The 26,383-nt window shown below is 43.6% G+C and overlaps 1 protein-coding gene across 2 annotated transcripts in view; it reads left to right on the forward strand.

Moving 5' to 3' along the window:
* The first annotated feature begins 4,797 nt into the window (after positions 1-4,797).
* The window catches only part of PDZRN3 (PDZ domain containing ring finger 3), a 242,497-nt gene continuing 220,911 nt past the window's right edge, over positions 4,798-26,383 (forward strand). Inside the window, exons 1-2 of one of the 2 annotated variants that reach the window (XM_007985006.3) lie at positions 4,798-5,636; positions 21,678-21,764. In XM_007985006.3, the coding sequence (XP_007983197.2) occupies positions 4,914-5,636; positions 21,678-21,764 (810 nt within the window). In that variant the 5' untranslated portion in view covers positions 4,798-4,913. The remainder of the gene's footprint in view (positions 5,637-21,677; positions 21,765-26,383) is intronic. The other variant, XM_007985005.3, reaches the window with a different exon arrangement.

The raw sequence follows: 26,383 nt of genomic DNA on the forward strand, positions 1-26,383 counted from the left end.
GACAGAATATGAACTTGATTGCCCTACTCTATGATAGAGTGTAATATGTGACATGGAAACTAGACATTGATCAAGCTGTGCTCCTCTGCTGCCCAAAATACTTCAGTGCCATCCAGCACTAGAATCAATTCAGTCTCCTTCCTCCACAGGTCCTGCAGGTCCATGTCCATTTGGTTCTCGCCTACACTTCTACCGTTGTTTGATTCTTCTCTGCTCGGCTTACTCTGCTCCAAGTTCTAGGTACACTCTGTCTAATTCAAATGGACCATGTACTTGCTTCGAACCTCAGCACTTTCTCTTGTTCTGTCTGGAATGTTCTTCTCCCAGCTATTGCTGGCTCATTCTCATCCTTCAAGCGACAGCTCACACTTCCCCTCCCCAGACAGCCCTATTTCAAATGGGCCCCTTTGATTTTTCTCCAGCACATGAGCTTCTTTTATGGTGTTTACAGCAGTGATTCTCAAACTTTAAGTGCACACAAATCACTTGGTGATCTTGCTAAAAGGCAGATTCTGATTTGTAGGTCCAAGGTGCGGCCTGAGATTCTGCACTTTCAACATGCTTCCAGGTTATGCCCATGTTTCTGGTCCCCAGACCATACTTTGAGCAGCATTGTATTAAGGAACTTATCCTATTCCATAGTCATCTCATTTATTATTCATTTATTGATATCTGCTTCTCCTTACCCTGAAATGAAGGATTAAGAGGGGTGGGACACTGATGATGATGATGATGATGATTATTATTATTATTATTATTATTTTGCTAGCCTCTGTAGCCCCAGTATAAGAACAGCCTCTTCTTTGCATATAATAGCTACTAAATAATTATTAGATAAATTAAGACAATTCAAGTGTGATCAATGTTATACAAGGGTATGTGCATAGGGCTGTGGAAGCTAATCCCATCTGGAGAATTGGGAAAGGAGAGCCCGACTTTTGCAGACCAGACTTTTGCTCAAATTTGTAAGAAGCATTTTCACAATTCTCGTTCTTCTGTGCAGCGTCCCTACTGTGATAACTCATCCTGACTTACCAAAGTCTTCAAAAGTCTCCAAAACAGAGAATTACTTTCTCTTCTCCCTACCTTTCAACCCAAGGCCAAACGAATGTGTCAGGCCCCAGGATGGCTGACCTTGGCTATGTTAACAGGCAAGCAGTCTGACCGAAATGTTTCACACTTGTTTTTGTGGATGGCTGCTGCACCTTATTACACTCTGGTGGTACTTTCATTTGGTAAAAGCAGATCCTTATCTAATTGTATAGTGCTATTTTAGCTAACAGAATACAAATATTTAAGCTTCGAGAATAAATTTTTAAAAAAAATGTAAAAACCCTGAAGTTTTTGTTTTTTCTAGTCCTAAAGCCACAAATTATCCAGACCCTAGGAGCAGCTGAGGATTGATACCCAGAAAACATAGAGGGGTGGAGTGATTATCCACATCATTTGTAAGGGAGTGCCTCCTGAGCTGGAGCTTATGGAGGAGGATGCATAATGCTCATGGTGATTAAGAGTGAGGGTTCTGATATTCTTCTGTTGATATCTCTGACTGGAGGGATATCTTATGTAATCTTATAAGGTACCTATACCTACTTAGATATCTTATGTAACCCCTATAAACCTCAGTTTCTCCATCTGTAAAACAGGGTGGACAACATATCTACCTCTCTATGTGCTGTGAGGACTAATGAGACAACGAAGGTCAAGTGCTGAGCACAGTGCTTGCTACCTAGTAAGAGTTCCAACAAAGTGGTAGATACTATTATCATCTTCTGATTAAACATGCTGATGGAAAGAACACTAAAAACAGTTTAAAATCAGAATGGGATGGTGGTGAATATAGAAATAGTATTTTTATTAGGCTTGGGGCCACATTTTGGTTAGTAAGTACAGAATCAGATGATAAAAGGAAGGGGTAAGAGCAAAAAGTAGTGGAAGCCCCAAAAATCATTTGCAAAGTGACCAATCCAGCTGTCCACAAGGAATTCATCCGTATATAAACACTCAGATGCTTCTGGGACGGTTGAGTAAGTATCTAATCCATGTCAGAAAAATCAGCGACTTTTCTCAGGAGGCCTGCCACACCGAACATTCATCTTCCTACAGTTTTCACTCATGTTTATTGGTATGGTGCCTTGAGTTTCCAATTTATAATAACATCCCTCTCTCACTGTGCTGCATTCACCAGGTGGTTCCACAGCCAGCAGAAAATGTGGGCTGACAGCATTGCCTGACTTCAGTAATGAGCATAAAGCTTTCTTAAAACTGTGGTTCTCAATCTGGCACTGGCCATGTCTGGTTGTCACAACAAGGGGTTGTTACTATGTCTAGTGGATAGTGACCAGAGATGCTCCTAAATATCTTGCAATGCAGATGATAAACACCCCCCCCAACCCCCTCACCACAATAAATAATTATTTGAATGAAAATGTCAGTAGTACCAAGGTTTAGAAACTCTGCCCTGAACTGCTTTTTCCTAATAGTTTTGGCTTTCATTTCTCCTGTGAAGTTCGGTGACTGAAATCATATGCATGGTCTTGCCAGATCTGACATTGTAGAATTTTTTTTTCTAACCTCCAAGAATTTTGATACTAAAATTAACCAATGAGGAGTGGCACAGACTTTCCTTTTGCCTAAAGAGGGCAATCCACAGTAGGCTATGGCTTCTCTGCGGCCTCAGCTGTAGCATTTCAGCAACAACCTCTCAATCTGCCATCTGGGAGACCACCCGAGGGGTGGTAGAACATCTCCAAAAAGAAGTGTACACCGCAAGTAAGCACTAATTTACATTTATGGTGTAGGACAGAACTTCCCTGTTTCTCAAAACCAGTTTGGTTTGAAGATTATCACCCTGTTGACACTAGCTCATCCTGTGAAACTGACAAGCCCACACACCTTTGGTGAAAGAATTTGTTTCCTACCCATTATCTGAGAGCCCATGAGTAGCTTAATGAATATACTGATGGAGGATTCCCTGGCACAAGCTTATCTGAACAAAGGCCAATAATATTCCACCCCATGCAGAATCCTATCAAAGCAATGTATTAATTGATTAAAGCAATTAAAAGTCTCCACCACAAATAGGCAACAAATGCCACCAACACTGATTAAAGAACACTGTCCAGTGACCTCAACCATGCACTGAAAAATCTAGTGAGTGACAACTTTTTAAAGGTCAGTTCGAAACAAGTAATCCTTATGAACATCAAGGCAATTCTTTCACTCTGATGAAGCAGTTAAATAGTGAAGGTCATGGGGCTTTAGCAGCCACATAAAAGAAAGAAGGAAAGCAATTAGACAAAATGTATGTTGTAATCCCACTTTCCAGGCCCCAGAGTCTTGCTGAATACAGAGCTCCCGCTTCACTGTTCAGAAACTGGCAGCAGATTCCAAATGAGAATTCCATAGCTTGATTTCACTCTCACCAATGCTGACTGCGTGTTTCTTAGGAATGTCTATAGCCTTGAGAGGTAAAAAAATAAAATCCATGGATGATGCTATGAACTTTCCACCCATTTGGAATTCCAAAAATATTCCTCCAATGCTCAGGAGTGTTGCTGAATGCTACCCAGCAAGGTTTGCTGTACTGCTTGAAAAGCTACACCAAAGCAGGGAATAAACGTCCAGATCTATGGATCGCCAGGGTTTTCCAATCAAGTGGGAATCCAAGGACCAGCAGGGACTAGCAGTATTGGCATCACTTGGAAGTGCTTTCAGTGTGGAGATTCTCAGACCCCGCCCCAGACCCCCCGTATCAGAACCGCAACCACATTAAAATGTGAGAAACACTCATCTACAGGACCCTACAGGGCAAGTTTGGTTTTTGTCTTGTTTTTTTTTTTTTTCCTTCTTCCAGCCTGAGTTGGAGACTCAGGAAATGACACGGAAAATGACAAAGTATACACACAAAGTCAAAACTGAAGGAGGGCAGTTGTTGACATGATCATGGGGGTGATCGAGTCTTCTCCCAGTTCTAACTTCTGCAGTCAGCATCGCTTCTTTTGTAATCGCGGGAAAATAATTTTCAAATGGAGCTAACCCTCTCACAACATTGTACTAAGGATCTTTAAAGTGACGGATTTAGAAGCGCTCAGCACCAGGCTTGCCACACTGCAGGGCAGACACTTCAGAGGTGTTAGGTGAAGTGGATGGAGCCAGCACGCTAGCCTCTCCCACTCCGACAGCTGGCGAGCAGCTCTTATCCACCAAAATTTCCCCGGGTAGATTCACCCAGCTGTCCTGGAAACCTGCTAAATCCTGGAGGTTCGCAGAACCTCTGGTCGGAACTGAAGTTGCAGCCGGAGCATCCCGCAGGCTCTGTAACTTTCCCTGGAATGAAATAAATAAAGACCGTAAGTGCTGAGATAGCGGGCCCCAAGATATTTTTAGGCCTCTGCAATCAGCCACTAGAGGAAGGGGGAGGGAGAAGGGAGTAAAAAAGTTTTGATCCCTTCGGGAAGGGACTCCAAGAGAACTCGTCTGGGAGAAAGCAGTAGCCTCAGCTCCAAACTCAGCCAGCTTTTTTCGGCTGGCGTTTTGCCTCCTATAGCGTAGACTGTAAGAGAACAGAAAGGAATTGCCCGAAAGGATTCAGGCTGGCGTCCTGGGCTGGCCCGTCCCGTCTGGCGAGCCTCAGTGTCCACCCACGCGCTTCTGCCTTCCAGCCTCCTCCCTTTTTCAGTGGGCTGGCAGGAGGCCTCCGAGGCAAGATGTTTGTGCGCTCGCGCTCGCGCAAATACGGCCGGAGGAGTCCTGTTCCTCGGGCATTTTCCGAGGAAGTCTGGATCAATTAGGCTCAGTCCGGGGAGAGCAAGCGAGCGGGCGGACGGCGCAGCCGGCCTGTCTGGGCCGCCTCGTGGGGAGGGAGGGGGCGCCCGGCCGCCCGGCGGCGACCCCGGGGTCTGGCCGCCACCATGGGCTTCGAGCTGGACCGCTTCGACGGCGACGTGGACCCGGACTTGAAGTGCGCGCTGTGCCACAAGGTCCTGGAGGACCCGCTGACCACGCCGTGCGGCCACGTCTTCTGCGCCGGCTGCGTGCTGCCCTGGGTGGTGCAGGAGGGCAGCTGCCCGGCGCGCTGCCGCGGTCGCCTGTCGGCCAAAGAGCTCAACCACGTCCTACCGCTCAAGCGCCTTATCCTCAAGCTGGACATCAAGTGCGCCTACGCGGCGCGCGGCTGCGGCCGGGTGGTCAAGCTGCAGCAGCTGCCGGAGCACCTCGAGCGCTGCGACTTCGCGCCCGCGCGCTGTCGCCACGCGGGCTGCGGCCAGGTGCTGCTGCGGCGCGACGTGGAGGCGCACATGCGCGACGCGTGCGACGCGCGGCCCGTGGGCCGCTGCCAGGAGGGCTGCGGGCTACCCTTGACGCACGGCGAGCAGCGCGAGGGCGGCCACTGCTGCGCGCGAGCGCTGCGGGCGCACAACGGCGCGCTGCAGGCCCGCTTGGGCGCTCTGCACAAGGCGCTCAAGAAGGAGGCGCTGCGCGCTGGGAAGCGCGAGAAGTCGCTGGTGGCCCAGCTGGCCGCGGCGCAGCTCGAGCTGCAGATGACCGCGCTGCGCTACCAGAAGAAATTCACCGAATACAGCGCGCGCCTCGACTCGCTCAGCCGCTGCGTGGCCGCGCCGCCCGGCGGCAAGGTAGGCGCCTGCTACCCGCCCTGACCTCCAGCCAGGCTCCCTGGGGACCCCGGGCCCCGCCCCATCCCTTTGGGTACAGGGATGCCCCGTGCTTTCCCGGAACATCCCTGCTTCCTCCCTCTTCTTCCACTGCTTACCAGCTGTGTCACTACGTGCAGGTCGCTGAACCTGCCCGAGGTGGCACACTGTGGTCTCTATAGTCTAGACGTAACCGGTAAAGTATAGCTGCAGAGCTTCAGGGGTTCTGGAAGGACGAAACAGAATCCACAAGCAAGTGTAGGATAAGAATGAAGAATGAAGCTCCAGAGTCAAAACTGCGTTCAAAGGCTTTGCTGCTCAGACCAGCTGGGGGATCTCGGGCAAGTTGCTTACCCTCTCGAGGTCAGAAACCTATAGACTGACACTCAGGAGAGGAAAGATGGGCACACTGCGCGAATTGTATCCGTGCATCCTCTAGGATTCCAGAAAAAAATAAAAGGAACCCACAGCCATGTAGAGTAAGTTAAGAAGGATACCAGAAGAGAGGCCGCTGGGGTAAAAGCTGGATGCAAGCGTGGGCTTTGCAGCCAGCTAGCTGGCTGACCTTGAGCAAGCTGCTTAACCTCTCTAAAGTTGGAAACTATGGCCCCTAGAGACGTGGTATACAGAGTAAAAACACAGCCAGGCACCCCTGAGGTATTCATCCAGGGATTTCAGAAAAAATTAAAGGACCACTCTGCCCCCAGCAAGTATAAAGTAAAATTAAGTGTAAGTTATCTGGAGTTAAAACTGTTTTCAAATCTGGGCTTTTTACTGACCAGCTGGGTGAACTGACTTCATTCGCAGGTCCCTCAGTTTCCCTCAGTGTGAAAGATTTTTGTCAGGCTTCAGGGAGAGATTTTAGTGGAAGGGCCTGGTACTGTGCCTGGCAGAGAGTAAATAAATGCTCAACAAGTGTTACCTACAATTAATTTTAACATCTCCACCTGAGCGGTCCCCTTGAGAGAGGGTTTACTTTGCTCCAGGCTGGGTGCTGCTTTCTTCCCAGTCATTTCCTTTTTAATCAAGTGAGGTAGGTGTGACCCTTCCCATTTAGTAGATGAAAAAAAACTGAGGCTCATTAAGGTGCAGTTTCATGCCTGGGCAACAGCTTTTGGGTGCAAAGCTGCGTGTTGAACCTTTGTGTGCCCATGTTTCCAGCCCACGTTCTTAACCACTATCATGTCACCCCTCAGTGCAACCACAAGTACCATTTATTGAGTGTTTATTAAGTGCCGTCAACAATTGGAAGCACTTTACATGCATTACCTATGTTGTCCTTTGAGATGAGGGAACAGACTCAGAGAAGTTATAGAACTTGTCCAAAATTAAATAGTGACTACAGGAGCAGAGCTGGACTCGGATTCTACCTCAGAGTCCTCAGTTTTGGGGCATATTGGCATTTTGGACTCCATAACTCTTAGTCGGGGGTGCGGGGTACTGTGCTGTACATTGTAGGATGTTTAGCAGCATTCTTGGCCTCCCTCCCAAGTCGTGACAATCCAAATATTGTCAAGTGTCCTTTGGAGGGGCACAGTCACCCTGGTTGAGAACCACTGGTTTCCCTGATTGCAAAAGCCACATTTTCAACAGCTGGGTGCTTCTGCCTTCCTGGGGAGGGGCCTGGGCCTGCTGCCACAGCTCTGGTTGCCTGCTCCAGATGGCGTGGCAGAAAGGGGAAAATATTTGCCCGAGGCTCCCCCAGGGGCCTGTGTCTGCTTTGCCTCCCCCTGCCCTCTCCCAGCCCCCATTCCATACGTGCACACCAGGCCTGCAAGTTTTCGAACTGGCCCCCCTTCCTGGCCCCTGGCCTGTCTGTCAGCTGCAGTCTCAGCAGCTGGCCAGCTCTGGGCGAAGGGCAAATATTTACAGCTCCACAGCTCACCCAGGACCTCACAGGCACACAAAAGACTGGTGTGAGCCTTGGATTCACCAAAACAGAGGGCAAAGCTTGGTCTTCAATCAGGCGCCAGATTTAGGGTGAAGGAGTTCCTGAGTTTCTGCTGTTTATGCTGTCATCTGGACTTCCTTTGTCGTTTTAAGTGACACTTATTTATAAATAAGCCATTCACTGCCCCAGAGTTTATGCATCATTTATTGTTGAGCTAGTTTATTATTTCTTCTTAACTTTCTGTTTTCTTTCTGGAGTGTTTGGGTAAAATCTCTCTGAGAGTCAAAAATATGATACTTGAATCAAAACTGTGGATGTTTTTGAGGCTCTGTTGGGTTAGTGGGTAGCATAAAGAAGGATGTTAAGCTTAGGGACAAGATGTTGATTTTGAACTTACGGAGAAAGATTTGTTCTGGAGTCGGAGCCCTGCTTGGAACTTTGACGAACCTCAGTGCCAGCCTTGAGAACAGCAAAGGATGGTCTGGCCCAGAAGCTGCCCTAGATGGTTTCCCTGGCCTCAGACCCAGGGCGGCCTCAGCTGAGGCCTTAGGGAAGCTCGCTGTCTCTCCTTGCCCTGAAATTAACCCTCAGTGGCCCTCGCTGAACGCTTTTGCTGTTCCTGCATCAACCATAAAACTCTTCCCACTGGAAGCTGTTTAAGAACTTGTTTATTTCATTGGGCCGACTCTCTGCTCCTGCCAGAGTACTGTTTATTCTCTTCTAAAAGGCAGAAGGATTTATATGTCCTGGAAACTCTCATGTGCAACATTTTTTTTTTTTTTTTTTAAATAAGCCCTAATGTTTGCATCTCTGTTATAAGCTGCAGGAGATTGGAAACCCTCAGATTTTCAGTACCAGCTCTTCAGCAGTCTAGAACTTGCATAAGTGATGCAGCATTCTTTAAATTATCTTAGGTTTCAGTTTTTTTGATGCCTGCTGAGCAGTTAGGGTTAGTGCTGTACCAGCATAGATGTTGTTTCTTCTATTCTACCATGTGAGCTATATTAAGGATTCTCAAGCCTTAGCATGATTGGAGTCACTGCAGAGCTTAACACAGATTCCTGAGTCTCACCCCTAGAGATTCTGATCCATTAGGGCTGGCCAGGGGCCTGATATTCTGCATTTTCAGTGAGCTCCCAGATGATGCTTGTCCTTTCTGCTAAGCTAAAGGAGGAGCTTACGCTCAAGTAGATAGAGACCAAACATGTGTTGGTCTTCACACAGTTATGGTTTTACTGACCATTGTCTGAACACCTTCCTAAATTTCTTAAGACCAGGATAAAATTTTAAAACCCAGACTGCCTACCAGTTAAATGACAAATAATCATAGCCTAGACAGGCATCTCTGATCTCACTGAGGCCACATCTGAGCTGCAGCAGACTTGGGATTGCTACACTTGAGTAAGTTAAAGAGTTCTGCTCCCAGCCTCAGTTTCCCACCCTGACTTACCCCTCTGATTCTTAGAGCAGAAGCACTCCAGAGCAAACATCTTTTTTGCTTTTCTTTCTGGGAAAGGAAAAATTCTGAACATAACTTTCCTTGGATTGATTGAAAAACTTGAGATACATCCTCGGTACCTTTTGTTCTTTAAGCTCCCGTCCAGTCTGTCTTTGAATCCTGCGGATTTTACCTCCTAAATACATTTTGAATCTATTCACAGCTCTCCAGCTCACTCTAATGATCACCTTGGTCCAAATCAGAGTTTCTGAATCAGCACTCTCAACATTTTGGAATGGATAATTCTTGGGTGTGGGTGTGTTGGTGGTGGTGGTGGTAGTGGTGATGGGAGTGGGAGGCTGAACTGTGCGTTGTAGGATGTTTAGCGACATCCCTGGCATCTACCTACCTATATACTAGAGGGTAGTAGCACTTTCTAAGTGGTATCAACAATATTTCTGGATGTTGCCAGATGTCCCTTGGGGGGCAAAATTGGCCTTTGTCTCAAACGTTCTCTCTTACCTGGACCATAACTCTTTCCTCAACAAATCTTCTTGCTCCTCTTCAATTCCTTCTTTACCTAGCATCAGGAATTAATCGCTTAGAAATGTAAATCTTTTGTCACTCTCCCTCAAGCCTTCTGTGCCATCCCATTTCTCTTGGGTGGCTATAAGGTCCAACATACTCTGGATCCTACTGGCCTCCACCTGCCTGGATTCTTCTCCCCTTCATCCTCTTCCAGCTTCTCATGTCTTTTCGAGAGTCCATGCATGTGCACCTGAGCTCCTTTCTGCCTCCGGGCCTTTGCACTTGCTCATCTGTCTACCTGGAACAATCTTACCAAGTACTCTGCACTAAGTAACTGCAAAATTTCCACCTCTCCCCTCCTGCCCACAGCCTTTCTGTCTGCACTTAGGATTTGCCTTTCACTAGACGGTCGTTTTTTCTATTCTCATCTCAGCTCAAGTGTCACTACCTCTAGGAAGCCAGGCCTCTCGACCTCACAGATTACATCTGGTGCCCTGAGACTCTTACTTTGGTAACCCTCCTGCATGGCATTTATCCTAGCCATAAGGAAGTAAGTAGAAGAGTCTGACTTGTCCAGGGCCATGTCTGTGGCACTAATCCATTGCCATGTGCACTGTAAGCTCTTGGTATGTATTCATTTGGTGATGAGTTCAAGATTGAAAGGCCTGTCTTGGCAGTCATCAAAACTTTTCAGGTTGCTAACCAAAAGTGGGCTCATGTTTAAAAAGAATGAGTTTCTCCGTGATGCCCCAGTTAACAAAATTGTTTCCAGCTTTAGAAGAGGCATTATTTTTGTTCCACTAGATCCATCCAGATCAAGTTTTATAAAGTCCCAAATCCCAGAAACTATTTTGTCCTTTTCAGAACTGGAAATAAGTAAATCTGATAGACAGTTGTATCAAAAGGTATTCCAGATGTCCAAACACTTTGAAATGTATCTATTTAGAGTATTCACTATGAAGTATATTTTGTTTCTGAAATCTCCTGTGTAGAGCCATTCCATAGTGTATCTAACAAAACAGCCCACTTCTGCTAAAAAGATTATAGATTGTCACTTCTATTTCATTTCTGTGATTCATAAGGAAAATTAGGATTTGGTTTACAAATATGTTACCCAGCTACACTGGATTAAATGAGCATAACCAGACAATTTGAATTGGCAATTCTGTTGAGATATATCTGTAAGTGGCTCTTTCTGTGTTCAGAAATGGTGCTTGCCTCGCTATAAAAATATTTGATGAGTAAGAATCTATTTATAAGGCAATTATGCATTGGACTGTAGACCAAGGAGCTTAAAAGGAAAAGAAATAATATTCGTTGAGTTCCACCGGGTGCTATACACTTAAGGTGCTTTCTGTGTGGCCATACGTTATCTTCTCCATGTTCTTCATTAGATAGACCTCTTTTTTTTTGATGGGAGTGGCAGATTCTGAAAGATTAAGGCTAGAAGTTAGATTCTAAATGTAGAGCTGGGATTTGAACCCAGTGTTGCCTATGTCTGAGCTCACACTGTTACCAAAATAAGAATTTTTTTCCTGGGGCAGTGTCCTTCTCTGAAGTCTCACACAGGCTTTCAAAGCACCATTATTATATATGCCAAGTACTGTTTGGATTGGAGGTGTACATGCATTATTTTATTTCATCCTCAGACCCTGCAAGGTAGGTGCTCTTACCTATGACTCTTTCCTTCCATTTTACAGATGAAAAAACAGGAGCTCAAAGTTGAATAACTTGTCAAGTGTCTTCCACTGGCTCATGTTAGTTTGCCTGTTGGCTTCTGGTCCATGAAATGTTTTCATCCCATACCATGTTCCCATTTACATAGTTCCAGTGTAGAGCACATAGAGTACAAAACAAAACAGATCCTGGCTGTAAAGGAGATTTAGGCTGGGCCCGGTGGCTCATGTCTGTAATCTCAGCACTTTGGGAGGCCTAGCCGGGAAGATCACTTGAGGTCAGGAGTTTGAGATCAGTCTAGACAACATGGTGAAACCCTGTCTCTGCTAAAAATACAAAAATTAGCCAGATGTGGTGATGTGCACCTGTAGTCCCAGCTACTGGGGAGGCTGAGGCAGGAGAATTGCTTAAACTCTGGAGGCAGAGGTTGCTGTGAGTCAAGATCGGGTCGTGCCAATGCACTTCAGCCTGGGCAACAGAGCAAGACCCTGTAAAAGAAAAAAAATAGATTTAGACAAAAAAGAGATGATGTCCTGGATGGAATATGAGCACATCTCTTTAATTTTTATCCTGGTAACTTTAAGAGTGGTTAACAGTAGGAATGAAGTGAAGTTCTTCCAAATGGATTCTGCAGTTTAGCTCCTTACATTCTCATACCCCTAGTGCCAGACCCTGTGGTTGGCACCATTTGATAGAAAGGTAAAATTGAGCAGCTTTAACCCAGGGGATCAATCAGACACCCACGTATGCCTTTGAAAACAGAAGTCTTACTATTCTTTGCTCACCCAAGCTTTTATGCCATGGGTTAGCCTCTGTCTCCCCTTGACTAATAGTGTCCTAATAAGCCTATTCCAATAAGAAAGGGAAGTGGTATAACATAATGATTACTCTTATAAAGAAAATAACTACCAGATGGACCTGAGCGGCCACCTTTCTCACTCATTCCATCCATTTATTTACAGGGAACTTAAAGAGTGGAGGCATCGCATAACCTTTGTATGTTGCAGACCTTGCAGCCACCCCATACCCAGGAAGGGCGGTGATGAGCTTTTTCCCTGGCATCAGCAGTGTGTGTGCAGAGATGATCCCTGGGCAGGAGAGCACCCCGAGTATTCTGCTAAAAGCTGTTTTTAGGTGCCCCGTGTCTGCTGTGTTTGGATAGGTGAGGGATGAAGTCCCATCAGACTGTGGGTCAAGGTTGGTGCAGGCCTTGGGTCCACAGGTGACTCCAGGATACCCTGAATAGAGCTAGTGTATTGTGTGTGGTTACTATCCATATCCTGGGATCAGCGATATTGGGGGTTCATGTGTTCCCTTTGCCGTGTTGTTGAGGGCCCCTGGGAGGCTCTTCTAACCTCTAAGCCTTAATTGCCTCACCTCTAAAATGGGATCATAATATGCCTGTTGTTAGGGCTGTTATTAAGATAAAATGAGATGATGTATGTAAGGGCACAGTAAGTCTTATCAAGCATTTCTTGACTGTCTATTAATTGCTGGACACCTGTAGGATTTTAACATTTTTTCAAATAAATCACTGAAGAAAGTGTAGGAATTTGAAGTGGTTGTTATCTAGAAGAAAAGAGATGGTTACTCAAAGATTCAGTTTCATTATAAGCCTCCTGCTGCCCGTGAGTGACCAATTCTCTGGATTTCTATCCTCCATCTGTTTTGCAATAGTGGAAGTGTGTGAAAGAGGGATATTCAAGTTCATTTGGGCTAAGATGTAAAGGGGGAGGGCTAAAGTTCCTGAATAACATGAGGGTTACAGGGTTGTTTATGTTTTTCCCTCCCAAATTGACAAAGCTAAGGAGAGACTGGCCAGACAAACCTCCTACCTTCATGTAAGCAAGTGCACTTATGGTTTTACAGATGAATAGCCTCTGCTTTCTATGTTAGTCTATTTGTGTTGCTATGAAGAAATACCAGAGGCTGGGTAATTTGTGAAGAAAGAGGTTTATTTGGCTCATGGTCCTGCAGGTTGCACAAGAAACATGGCACCAGCCTCTGCTCAGCTTCTGGTGAAGGCCTCAGGCTGCTTCCTGTCATGGCAGAAGGCAAAGGGTAGCCTGCATTTGCAGAGATTACATGGAGAGAAAAGAGGCAATGGAGAGAGAGGGGAGAGAATTTCCAGGCTCTTTTAACAACCAGATCTTCCAAGAAATAGAGCAGAGCTCACTCACTGCCCACCACAACCTTGGGACAGCATTAATCGCTTCATGAGGTGTCCACCCCCATAACCCAAACACCTCCCATTAGACCCCACCTCCAGTGTTGGAATTCGATATCAACATGAGATTTGGGGGGACAATCATCCAAACTATAGCACTTTTTTTTTTTGAATTTAGGGAAGAAAATGCTTCTGGTTGGTAATTGGATGTGTACATTTGAAAACCACGCTGACTTAGTCTATTTAGGCTGCTCTGACAAAAATACCAGAAATTGGATAGCTTATAAACAAAAATAATTTTGGAGGCTAGGAACCCCTAGATCAAGGTGCTAGCAGATTCAGTCTGGTGAGGACCCACTTTCTGGTTCATAGAGGGCTGTCTTTCTGCTGTTGCGCTCACATAGAAAGGGTGAGGGATCTCTCCTGGGCCCCTTTATAAGGGCACTTATCCCTAATCACATCCCAAAGGCCCCGCCTGCTAATACTGTCACTTTGGGGATGAGGATTTCAACATATGAATTTTGAGGGCACATAAACATTCAGATCATAGCACACCCCTTAATCAAGTGGAAGTGTTAAGATTCTGTAACACCTTAAAGGTTCGTTGGTATCATTTATGGTGAAGCATTGCTTGTGGTTGTTCACCAGAAAAGCAGATGAGTCAGTGACAAAAATGAGAGAGAAAATTTGAAATCAAGCTCATGGAAATAATTGGACATTTATGGATTTGTTTTCAGGTTGTGTAAATATAGCAGCAGACTTTTTTAAACTAGGGAAGTACTGAAACGTCTTCTCATATTATTTTTCAAAAATGTTTGGCTTAGGACTGTGTATGCTATTGTGCAGATACTATGACTCTGGAAAAGCTCTTGTGTTTTTTTTTTTCTACCTGTTCCCCCATGCCCTTTGTCTCTCTTCATTCTCTCTACACCTTTTTTTGATGACAGAAACATCCATTAATACTTCTGTTGAGTGTCTCATCCAATTTCAACTTAATTTCAAGCACCATCCTTATGACTATCTTCAGTCTTAGGCTTTGAAACAGTTTCCTCTTATATTCTTCTGCAAGAATCACTTCCTTAGAGCTGGGTTGAATTAGAAGGCAGGGCTGGTCCAAACAGCTTTACCATTAAGAATTTAGAAGTTTTAACTACAAAGAGAACAAAAGCATCTGAGCATAGGGAGCAAAGATATCACCAGTTCTTCAGTACAGAATTTCTGGCAGCCAGCTCTACCTCTTGGTCCCCTCAACCCCCATCTCTGCACATTTTTGCCTGGAAACAGCCAAATATGCAGTGCTCTCATGTCACTGGTCAACAGACAGAACTGTTTCCCAACTGTGTGAAGACTAGTAAGTCTCTGTGAGCTTTGCATAATCTAAGGCTGCGAGGTGTTACATCACACAGACTAGCGGTCAGTCAGTTACATTTCTCAAAACCCACTGTGCAGCTTTCCAGTCTAGCCAGTTCTCTGCTGTGAGTCCCACAACAGACATCATCAGGGAACACCTGTCCTTGGGCAGAAAGGAGTTTTTAAAAAGAGTCCACATTGACAGTGGCATGGATGGACCCTGCGAACCACCACACTGATTAGGAGATGTCTCATATCCAAGCTTTTGAGGCTGGGTGGTTTGGAGGAGAATGGCGACAGAGTAATATTAAAGAGAAAAGGGACTTTGCCAATAGATGGTTCACATTCTTGGATGCTTAAAAAAATGCAGCCCCATAAGATGTCTTTTTGACATTCGAATTACATTCAAGTTTTGATTTTTCACTGACTTTTCTTCCCCCGCCAATTCTTATCTAATTAGACCTTGAGTTGAAAGCTGAGAAGATTATTGGGGGTAATTTTAACATCGATCTAATAGTTACATGTTCAAATATGATAGCAAAGCTTCTTTTAAACAAAATCTGTTTTTTCTTGAAAAGTGAGCTTCCATTTCTGCTTGTGACTTGGCTTAGGTGCTTTGGATGGTTCGTGTCAGAGTTAAGGTCTGAATACCCACATCACCTTCTCCAAGGTTAATATGTCCCTGCCTTTTCTCAATCGTAAAGACCTAAGCTTCTCCCAGGGAGATCCTACATTGCATTAGGGGCCCAGCTAACCTCTTGAATTGGGTTTGGGTGGGGGCTGGAGTGCTAAAGATCTTTTAGAGCTTCCTGCCCAGCCCAAGGAAACAGAGATGTCACTGGACTCCAGAATATGACCAGAGCCGCCCTTCTGGACCCTGCATCCCAGGTTCTTCTTGAGAACTTCTTAGTCTCCTGGGTTGGGGTTACTGAAGGGAGGAGACACTTGCCCTCTGGGAAGAGTTATTGAATAGAAGGCAACTCTGTGAAAGCTGCCAAGGAAGTGCCACTCCATTTCCATTTGTTGTTTTTCCTCTGTTTTTCACCTTCTTTTCATACCAACCCATCGAGACCCACTGATATGCTAAACCATGAAGCAGTCTATAGTGTGTAGCAATCCCTAAGTTCCCTGTGCTCCCAGAGTCCCCAGCTCGTTTCTGCCTCCACTGTTCCTCAGTTCACTGTTTCTTAGCCTTGATGTTTCTCTTATCCTGTTGTGAGTCGAAATCTGTTTCCCATCCCCTTTGCTTCTGTGGCTATCCCCTTCCAGGTGTGGCCATGTTATGTATGTGATTTCCCCTTCTCCTGGCCCACAGCCCACTTGGTCAGTATCATCTTCCTGTCTTACCTGTGCTCCACTGAAAGTCCAAGCTGAGCTCCGCCCCTCATCTTCTTTCCCATGTCTCCTCCCACCACCTTCAGAATAAAAATTGTCTACCTGGTGGTCACTCCAGTGGTCCCCTAAAATGTACCACTCTTTTTCCAGTCATGGAAAAAGATAGACACAGTTAGGAATATATAATGATATTTATTTACTTAACTTTCAGGCCCCAGCTCTTCCAAACTAGCTTTAGACTAAGTTAAAGCAAGATTAGGCATTCTCCATTGCCTAGATTTTGTGGAAGAGTAATGTATGTGGGAAAAGAGCATCATGGCCTAGCTGTTGAGCTGTGTGTATGTCCAGCTTAGCACTGTACCTTGTGTTTTGGGTGCTAATTATTGGCCAGGTGCCGTACTGAGACAGTCTTTTGGTATCTGTCTATCTCAGTCATGCCTCCTAGTAACCTGGTGACATGAGAACTGGTGACATGAGAAGGAACCATTATCATTCCCTTTCTGTGGATAAGGAGAAACATCTCAGATTCTGACTCTGATGTTACACCAATCTGAGATGCCTGAAGACATCTTAAGTCCAGCCCTGAACTCAGAGAATCTCTCCAAGGGACAATTAAGACAATGTCCAAAACACAACATTTCTCAGCCAGACAGCATCTTGCAAAGAATGTTTTTAAACAACCAACTTCACCTCTGTGCTTCCTTGCCAGATGCAATGGACATAATGGTCCGAGAACTTCACCGTTATGCTGCTCCTGTCATGGCATAGTCTTCTTATACTTTTCAGGGTATAATAGACATTCTTAATCTTTGCAATTGTTATTGCATAGTCCAAAGAAGCCTTACTTAAAACTCTAATTGCCAGATGAATTAATTGTCTGATCTGTCATGCCAGGCTCAGTCTTTGGAGGCAGGAGGATTTAGAATAGGGTGCAAACATTTACCAGCACAGTACAAAGATCGTAGGCACCAGAGTCACATGTGGACCTGGGTTCCAGTCATGACCTTCCCACTTTGCCACCTTGTGATCTTGAGCAAGTATGTGATTTTCCCTGAGCCTCAGTTTTTCCAGGTTTAGAGCATTGATACACTGCCTGCTTCAGAAGGCAAGTGTGTTTGTTGGTTTATCAGTTTATATGAAGTTGGGCTCATTTCCCTCTTTGTTTTACTGTGTTTTGAGACCATTGCAAATCATGGGTTATGATAAACTACCCAAACAGACCAATATTGGTTAAATTTTCCTGTAAATGAAAGATGCTGCTGCCTATCACAGTTACCATGTCTGTGAACAGTCGGGAAAGCAGCTTCAATAAGAGCCTTTGCCCTTATCCCATTTACACCTCTTTTCAAGTGGTGGGATGTAATTGAATGAGAATTATTTAAGTACCTTCTATCCTGAACCTTTCTGACCCTAGGAACAGATTAATGTTAACATGTTAAATGTTTTGTATGAAGAATATCTGTTTACAATCTCAATTAATCCTTCTTCTGAAAAATTAGAAGTTAAACTAAAGTAGTTAAGGCTGTTTGTGGGGAAAGGAATGAAAAGGAAAAACCAGAATCAAGTTGTCAAAGAATAACAAATAACCTTTGGTAATTAGTTGGAGAAATGAAAGGAATTCAGCCCAGTCTGAACTTTTCTTTTATCCCTCCCTGCATCCTGTGTTGACTCTTCTACATGTTGCCCTAAAATTGGCAATGCAACCTAAAGCCAATGTCTGACCCTTATGGACAGTAGACTAGATCAAGATGCATATAGAAAATAAGAACACCGTTGTTTCTCCCTGGCATTGCATCTGGCAAGGAAGCACAGAAGGTCAACTTACTTGTTCAGAAACATTCTTTGCAAGATGCTGTTTGGTCGAGGAATGTTGTGTTTCCGACATTGTCTTAATTATCCCTTGGGAGAAATCTCTGAGGACAGGGCTGGACTTAGATGTCTTCACACATCTCAGATTGGTTCCTTTGGAGATAAATAGTTCAGTAAACAGTCTGGAATTTTGTTCTGATACTGGCCTCCCGGGTAAGTTCCTTTTTGGAATTTCAACAATAAAACCATCTTGAGCAGGACCTACGATGTTGCTAACCTATGTGGAATTATTTTCTATATTCTACATAGAAAGAGAGTAGTATAGAAGTGTAATTAAGGTATAGGATTGGGAAGTATGGGTCTGAATCCCAGCTCAACGTTTTACTAGCTCCTTAGCATGGGACAGCTTTCTTAATCACTGTCCCTCAGTCTTCCCACCTATGTCATGAGGATGGTAATAGTACAATTTTTAAGATTGGTTGGATTAAAAAAATGAAATAAAGCACTTAAATGCTCATTATAGTTTCTGGCACATAGTTTGCAGCCAGTAAATGTTAGCTGTTATCATTGTCAATGCAATGTAATAAGATTATTTTCTTCTTTTTTTTTTTTTTTTTGAATAAGTGGTTATCATACAGTAGATTGAAAACCAATCTTTCTTTTTTTGCATTATTCAACTTTAATAAAGAAAGAAATCAATCTTTTAAAATCGAAGGGAAAAGACAGGGAATCCTGCCGTTTACTACAGTATGGATGAAACTAGAGGATATGCTGAGAAATAGGCCAGACACAGAAAGGAAAATACTACCTGATTTTGCCCATATGTGCAATCTAAAAATGTTAAACTCTCAGAGAGTAGATTGGTGCTAACAGGATGGATGTTAGAGTATACAGAATTTCAGTTTTAAGATGAATGAGTTCTGGAAATCTAATGCATAACGTAGTGACTGTAGTTAATATATTGTAATAGGGTATTATATTACTTTTAATGGCAAAAACCACAATTACTTTTGCAACAGCCTAATACCTATAGTCCCAGGCAATTGAGAGGCTGAGGTGGGAAGATAGCTTGAGCCTAGGAGCTGGAGGCTTCAGCTGAGTTATGACCCTGCCTGGGCAACAGAGCAAGACCCTGTCTCTAAAATACTATATTGTGTACTTGACATTTTCTAAGAAAATAAATCTTAAGTGTTCTTACCAGAAAAACAGAAGGGGAAGTAACTGTGAGATCATAAATATGTTAATTAGCTTGATTGTGGTAATTATTCAACCCAAATGTCCATCAGTGACAGACTGGATTAAGAAAATGTGGCACATATACACCATGGAATACTATGCAGCCATAAAAAACGATGAGTTTGTGTCCTTTGTAGGGACATGGATGCAGCTGGAAACCATCATTCTCAGCAAACTATTGCAAGAACAGAAAACCAAACACCGCATGTTCTCACTCATAGGTGGGAACTGAACAATGAGATCACTTGGACTCGGGAAGGGGATCACACACTGGGGCCTATCATGGGGAGGGGGAGGGGGGGAGGGATTGCATTGGGAGTTATACCTGATGTAAATGAAGAGTTGATGGGTGCTGACGAGTTGATGGGTGCAGCACACCAACATGGCACAGGTATACATATGTAACAAACCTGCACGTTATGCACATGTACCCTAGAACTTAAAGTATAATAATAATAAAAAAAAGTATTTAGGTGTACACAATGTACACTTACATTGAAAACCAATCTTTTAAATCATGTGATTGTGCATTCTTCTTCGTGCATCACTTGAGATTGTCAAATTAAAGCCATCTGCCTTGGATTACTGTGTAACTGTGCAGTTTCTATCATTGATTAATTATGAAAGCCAGACATGTAAGATATGTAAGATAACTTGCCAAATTCCCATGTATTTCTAACTTTTCACCCCTTTAAGATAGCAAAGTCAGAAATGGACTTAGTGAGATTTTCAGCGTCCTAAGTAGAAAGATATAAACTGTTTCAATTTGAAAATCATGTTTATCTCTCAAAACTGTTAGGTTGATTCTGGATTTTCTTATAAAACAGTGAAAGTCGCCTTTTAACTTGCTACAGTTCAAATTGGTTAAAGAGGGACAGCATTGATCGATGCTTTGGATGGTGGTGCTGTTTATCAGAACATTTTTTAAAAACCAATAGGCTGTCATTAAAGAGGCTCTGCTGTTTTTCATTGGGTACAGTAACTTGATAGAGACTAGCTTCTTTTTTATATATAATTCTGTATTTTATATATTGAGTAAGTGACTCTTAAGAAATGAATGTTGTGTTGTCCTTGTAGGATACCTAGTTGTTTCATCAGAAACAGAGTATCTTTTTCTCACAATAAATTGTCATTTTTGTTTTCACAGTGTATTTCTAATTGATGTTTAGGCTCACAAGAAAGTTTTGAAACTATTTTTAATTTTGTTGTATAGTAATAGTCATGAGAAAGGGGTTGTGGTTACTAAGACTTTAAGCGTGGAGATAATTCTACATGGTGAAGCCCGTTGATCTTTAATAATATGTTTTTAGCTCTACTGGGCACAGTTCTCCTGGCAAAATGTGACACCAGAGTTGCACATTGACAGCCATAGCAATAAATGAGGCAGTGCTCCGGAAAACTCACAGGGGACTGCAGGTAGAAACAGTACTTTCCTTTGCAAATGAGGTTGAGTCAGAGAGTTGCATTCATGCCTTTCAAATATGGCCATTTATTTCCCCAGAAAAGGTAGAAGACAAAAGTTTGAACAGAAAGCAAAAATATCAGAGTAAAATCTCTTTTGTCATAAGCTGTCAGTGTTATTTTTAAAACAGCTTATTAAATATTTTATATGGAAAAGAAATACCACATTTGAATACTACCATATTTAAATAGAAAACGTTAAGTGAAGCAAATGCCAATTTGTAGGCAGCCCACAGGCTGCGACGTTTTGCATATCATTCATATAATTGGAAACATGTCAAAGATGTATCAGCGAGTTGAATGTTTATGTCAAAGAATATTACGTGACAGTTTTCACATAAGGTTAAATCTATTTTTATCTGTCTGCTGTCACTTGAGAGTGGTAGTTGAGAACACTCTCCCTGGCATCTCTGTTGCCTTTGACTGTCGAACATTACGCTCTGTGACCTGCCTGGGTCACTTCTACTTGTTTGATTTAAAGGGGTTCACAATGGCCAGCCTTAAACAGAGTGCTTTCTGTTAAACAGCTCTGCATCTCGTGTGGCTTGGACAGTAATTACTTTGTGAAAAATGCCCCCTCCCCCTTTTCAGTAAGATTCAGGATTTTTTGTTTTCTGTGTTTGCATCTCACTTTTCATGCACTATTTTTCCCCAAGTCTCCCAAACAGAGATGGCTATTGATGGGCCATGCATGCACTCACACTTCCGAAAGGATTGCTATTTGAACCTTTCATGACATGTCATGAATGCTGCTGTTGAGAATGGTTGAGAAACAAACAGAAAGTAGCCGTCTAGACAGCCTGCGTACGATAGGCCGGTCAAAAGAAAGATGCATTTGCAGACCAAGGTGTCATTCATAGAAAATGTTCATTGGGCATGTCTGTACATCTCCAGACATTCTTATGTGGTCATTCCAGGGTTAGATGGTATCTAGAAACGTTTATAAGTTCTTAAACACAAGACAGAATTTCAGATTGGGTTCCAGAAGTTTCTTTGGTTAAACTTCCCAAGAGATAACAGGATTTGTAATGATTAGCTGAGTAGTCCTTGAGTACACTTAGATAGAAGGAAAATTCCTACCATCTATTCCCTGTTGGTAAATAAAAATTTGATCTTATTTGTTACCTGCAGGGCGAAGAAACCAAAAGCCTGACTCTTGTCCTGCATCGGGACTCTGGCTCCCTGGGATTCAATATTATTGGTGGCCGGCCGAGTGTGGTATGTTAATTACTAAAATGTGTTTTTCCTTTTCCTGGTGTAGCTGGAAAGAGAGGTCAAGGTTTGAAGGGGACAGCGAGGAGCAGGAAACCTTGCTCACTTCATTCTGCTCTCTGTCATCAGAGTTCATTGGCTAGCTAACATCTTCACACTTAGGGATTTTTATTGTTTAGTCTCCTAAAACAGCATTGGCCTAGTAATATAACAGCTAATTTAAACTGTTTGGTTCTGGGGGTGCATTTCTTTTTTTGAATTTCTTTCTTTTATTAGGGGGTACATTTCTGATTGTATAGCAGTTGGGCTGAATGAAGTTGCATGAGATGTGTGCAGTTGGATTTGGGTAACCAGCCACCCTCCTAGACCGAGCTGGAGTGTGGGCTGCAGACTGGAAGCCTGATCTTGAGTTCTGCTCTGTCAGCTGTTCATTAGTCAGAGACAATTCCCTAATTTGTGGGTGACTGCATCCCTTTGTTTTCTCCTCCCACTGCAGCTCTTTGACCACCACATTGATCAGCAGACACTCCTCTAGAAGGAAGAGGCCGAACTCAAATCTGCCAGTTTAATTATGGGGAAAATGTTCAAAGAATGGGCTCCGGAGAGTAGCAGTGTTTCAGAATCTCACATTTCAAGGGGGATTATCTGAATATGTCCCATCCCTTACCCTTTTCTTTTCCTGACCATCTCCTCATTTATTAGCTCGAAAGGAAAATAGTTAAAGGAAAGGAAAAGAAAACAAAAATCTTTCATTCAACAAATAAGTATTGAACATAGGCTGTTTGCTAAGGGCCAGGAGGTACAATGGAGACCAGAAAGACTGAGGCCCTGTGGTCATTGAGTCCTGGTGGGGATGTCAGACAAGAAACAAGTGAATACAATAATTACAGATTGGGTTGGAAGAAGTATGATGAAGGAAAAAAACTGGGAGGATGACACATGGCAGATACCAGCCAAGAAGCACAGGGTATCATTAGCTTGGGTTATCAGGAAAGACAAGAGGAGATAGTAGTAAGCAGAAACCTGAAGGACAAGAAGATGCTAGTCATCCAGATAGGAATAGTGTGTGCCCTGCCCTCATGGAACTCACCTCCAGACGGGGAGACTGATGAGTTGGGAGAGCATAGCACTGCTCTCATTGATGTACTCTGTGCCTGCCCTCAGCTAATGATGCCTTGGGATGAGTTAACCCTGCGGGAGGAGGTGTCCTGGGGAGGGGCCATTGGAGCTGAGTTCAGAAGGTTGAACAGGAGTTTGCTAGATCAGATGACCAAATTTTATTTGTATATATAATGTGTACACACTACCAAACTAGTACGTTATGTGCCTTATTAATAGTTACATACAAAAGGGAGTATTTTAAATAATAAAATTAAAATATGACTATGAATAAAATGTCAAGTATGTTCTCCTGCCATTCCAACGCATTGTGTTACTTGCATCCACCTGTGAAGACCCCTGGGCTAAAATAAAGCGATTGGACACTAGGGTTTTGCAGGGATGGGGATTGGCGCTCATACAAGGCCTGGAGCAGGAACAGAGTTGGGAATTGGGGGAGCTGCAAGTAAGCAGAGTGTGGAAATGGAAAGAGTTGAGGGATGGGCGGGGAAGTGGTCAGAAAGAGGGCTGGTGAAGAAAACAAGGGCTTGACCCCAAAGGGTCTAAGTCTTGAGTCTGGGATTTAAATTACCTAGGGTAGGAGTGGCCAACACATGACTTCAGTTGAAGGGAGTGACACAAAGAGATTTATGATTAAATTCCCTTTACTCTTAGCCCATTCCGCAGTTTCAAAAACAAACAAACAGTGGTTTGTTATAAGAAACGACAACTTTATGTGATTTGTAGTTGTTAAAATGATGAACATTATCTGTCTTATCCAACATACATATGAAAAAGAACATTGTAAATGATGAGACTAAATTATAAATATGAAGGTAGATGGGGACAGGGATCATTCCCAGTTTATTGAGCCCCAGGGATGTGATCACATAGTTGTGTTTCTTGTATTCTCTCCGTGGAATTCTTAAAAAACTGTAGAACTGCGTGAGGTTGGTATATTTTTATTTTTACCTTTTACCGGTTGACTAAGATCCCAGGCTGTGTGCCATCATGTGCTGTTCTGATTTAGTCTTTGCTGCCAGGGGTCTGCTGCACTCTCCAGTCTTAGGAGGGACTGAGGGAGCAAGCTGCACTCAAATATCTAGACATTTGGCTCCAGGAAGCAGCAGGGTCAGACTTGAGCCAGTGGGTCAGAACATGAGCCCATGTTGTACAATTTACCATCAAGAACATGTTTTGCCATTTAGCACAAATGAGTTGACTGTTCTTGTTTACACTCATAATTATTCCTCCACCCTTTGTTACCAGTTTTGAGAAACAACTTCAATAAATTAAGAATCACTTCACAATTAGATGTTTCACAAGCTGTAGCAAACAAAAGAACCCAAACCAAGAAGACCTATTCTCTGCCCCAGGTCTAAACCACACCAAAGCCTAATGTTGGAAATTGCTCAAAATGGAGAGGCCTGTGGCCAAGTGATTGTTGGGAAACCTACTATGTTAAAGCCAGTGAAGATGGTGTTCAGTTTCCACACTCACCAGGTGCAAAGTGACATTCCAGCCCCACCGGAATACAGTTCTTCCTTGTGCTTATCAAACAGCATGTTTCAGTTATTTTCTTTTTCTTTTTTACAAAAGGTGATTTGAGTACAAGCCAGACCTGATTTTGTAGCTTGCGTTACTATTTTCAGTTTATGTGGTCCTTTTGCAAGAACTGCCTGCATGGCTCCCAGAGGAAAATTTAATTCCACCTGCATGTGTTTGCCATAGTGTTTTTCAAAATTTGTCCTGATTAGCAGAAGTAGCATAATGAAACCTGAATGTATTCTACACTGTTGCCTGGAAAATCTGGCAGGTCATTGAGTACATGTTAAAAAGCCAAGATGAGCAACAACGCACACACGTTGTTAGTTACTAGAAGAATACAGTACAAATGATGTCTGTGTTTCCCAAGGAATTCCTGTGTTAGATGCTTGGTTGGGTTGTGAAATAGCCCAGCCATATCTCTGACGTAAGGCTTTTCATTGCGTGATCAGTATGCAGTGCTCTTAGCAAAATCGTATCATTTGTTAGTCCTCAACCCTAAAGAAACAGCAGCTAGTCTGTTGTATCAAACCTTTCACCTAAGCCTTTGGGAAGTGTACTTTATTGTTAGGTACCCCTGCTATGAAAACAGTCCCTTTCATTTCTCTCTTGCTTAAGCCAGCAAAACAAATTCCAAGTCATATGAGTTCACCTTGATAAATAACTCTAACTTAAAATGTGTTAGGAGAGGAGCCAAACAAACTTAGAATAGAGATACCTTTTAAGAGAAAAATCTAGCTTTTTTTTTTTTTTTTTTTTGAGATGGGGGTCTCACTCTGTCACCCAGGTTGGAGTGCAGTGGCACAATCTTAGCTCACTGCAACCTCTGCCTCCCAGGCTCAAGCCATCCTCCCACGTTGGCCTCCTGAGTAGCTAAGACCGTAAATGCCCGGCCGATTTTTTGTATTCGTAGAGATGGGGTTTCACCATGTTGCCCAGACTGATCGTGAATTCCTGAGCTGAGGCAATCCACCAGCCTCAGCCTCCCAAAGCGCTGGGATTGCAGGTGTGAGCTGCCATGCCCTGCCTGCTTTATGTGCTTTTTGCATCCTTTCCCACCCCTCACCACTGCCTCAATTTAATCTAACTTCTGGTGTTTGGTTCTTGCCTCTTCCTCTCTGATTTTTGCTTGAACTTTCTAGTGCTCCTTAAGAGTTATTGCTTATGTGCAGTGTGGTATTTTGCAAAACAAACGAAAGCCAAAATCCCATCCCCTATCTCCCTCTTTCTCTGCAGCCAAGAAATGCAAAGTGGTTAAATCAGAGTAAACACAGATCTCTTTTCATTTGATATATTGACATCACCTCTTAGGGAACTCAAGCTTGTTCATAAATCTTTTGTGGTCCATTGAGACTCTTCAAGTTCATCTAGTGGAATATTCCATAGCCTGAAATGTGGTACTTCTGAATTCCTGTGTGTTTTGGGTTTTCTCAGTGGGAGACTAGATTGCACACAGAGCATGTGCAAGAGGATCCACTTCGCCTCAGTTTGAAACTGAGCTGTACCACTTTTTAGTTGTGTGACCTTGGGTGAGTTACTGAACCTCTCTCTCAGTCTCAGGTTTTTCATCTGTGGAATGGATAATAATAGTACTTATCACTTGTGGTTACTGTGAGGATTAAACAGTGCACATAGAACACTCACTATGTGCCTGGTATCTAGTTTGTGCTCAGTAAAGGAAGCTACTGTGTAGTTTTATACATACATTTCAGGTGTGCATGTAGGGAGCTACACAGATGTGTTTAGACTAGTGCATCAGTAAGTCTGCCGTGAGAGAGGAAGGAGGCACAGAGGTATTCAGATGGTAAAGGGTTAGCGTACAGGAGGCCTGTGCAGAGCACTGTGATGCTAGGCAGGGATGCCTTTTGAGGATAGCTGATCCTACACAGCACCCACAGGCTCCCTGACCCTTCTCTTGAAAGAGCGTTGATGGAATCCAGATGCTAGTTAGAGACATATCTTTGTCATGTGGGGATAAATGT

The sequence above is a fragment of the Chlorocebus sabaeus genome, chromosome 22, assembly GCF_047675955.1.
Source record: "Chlorocebus sabaeus isolate Y175 chromosome 22, mChlSab1.0.hap1, whole genome shotgun sequence".
Lineage (NCBI taxonomy): Eukaryota > Metazoa > Chordata > Mammalia > Primates > Cercopithecidae > Chlorocebus > Chlorocebus sabaeus.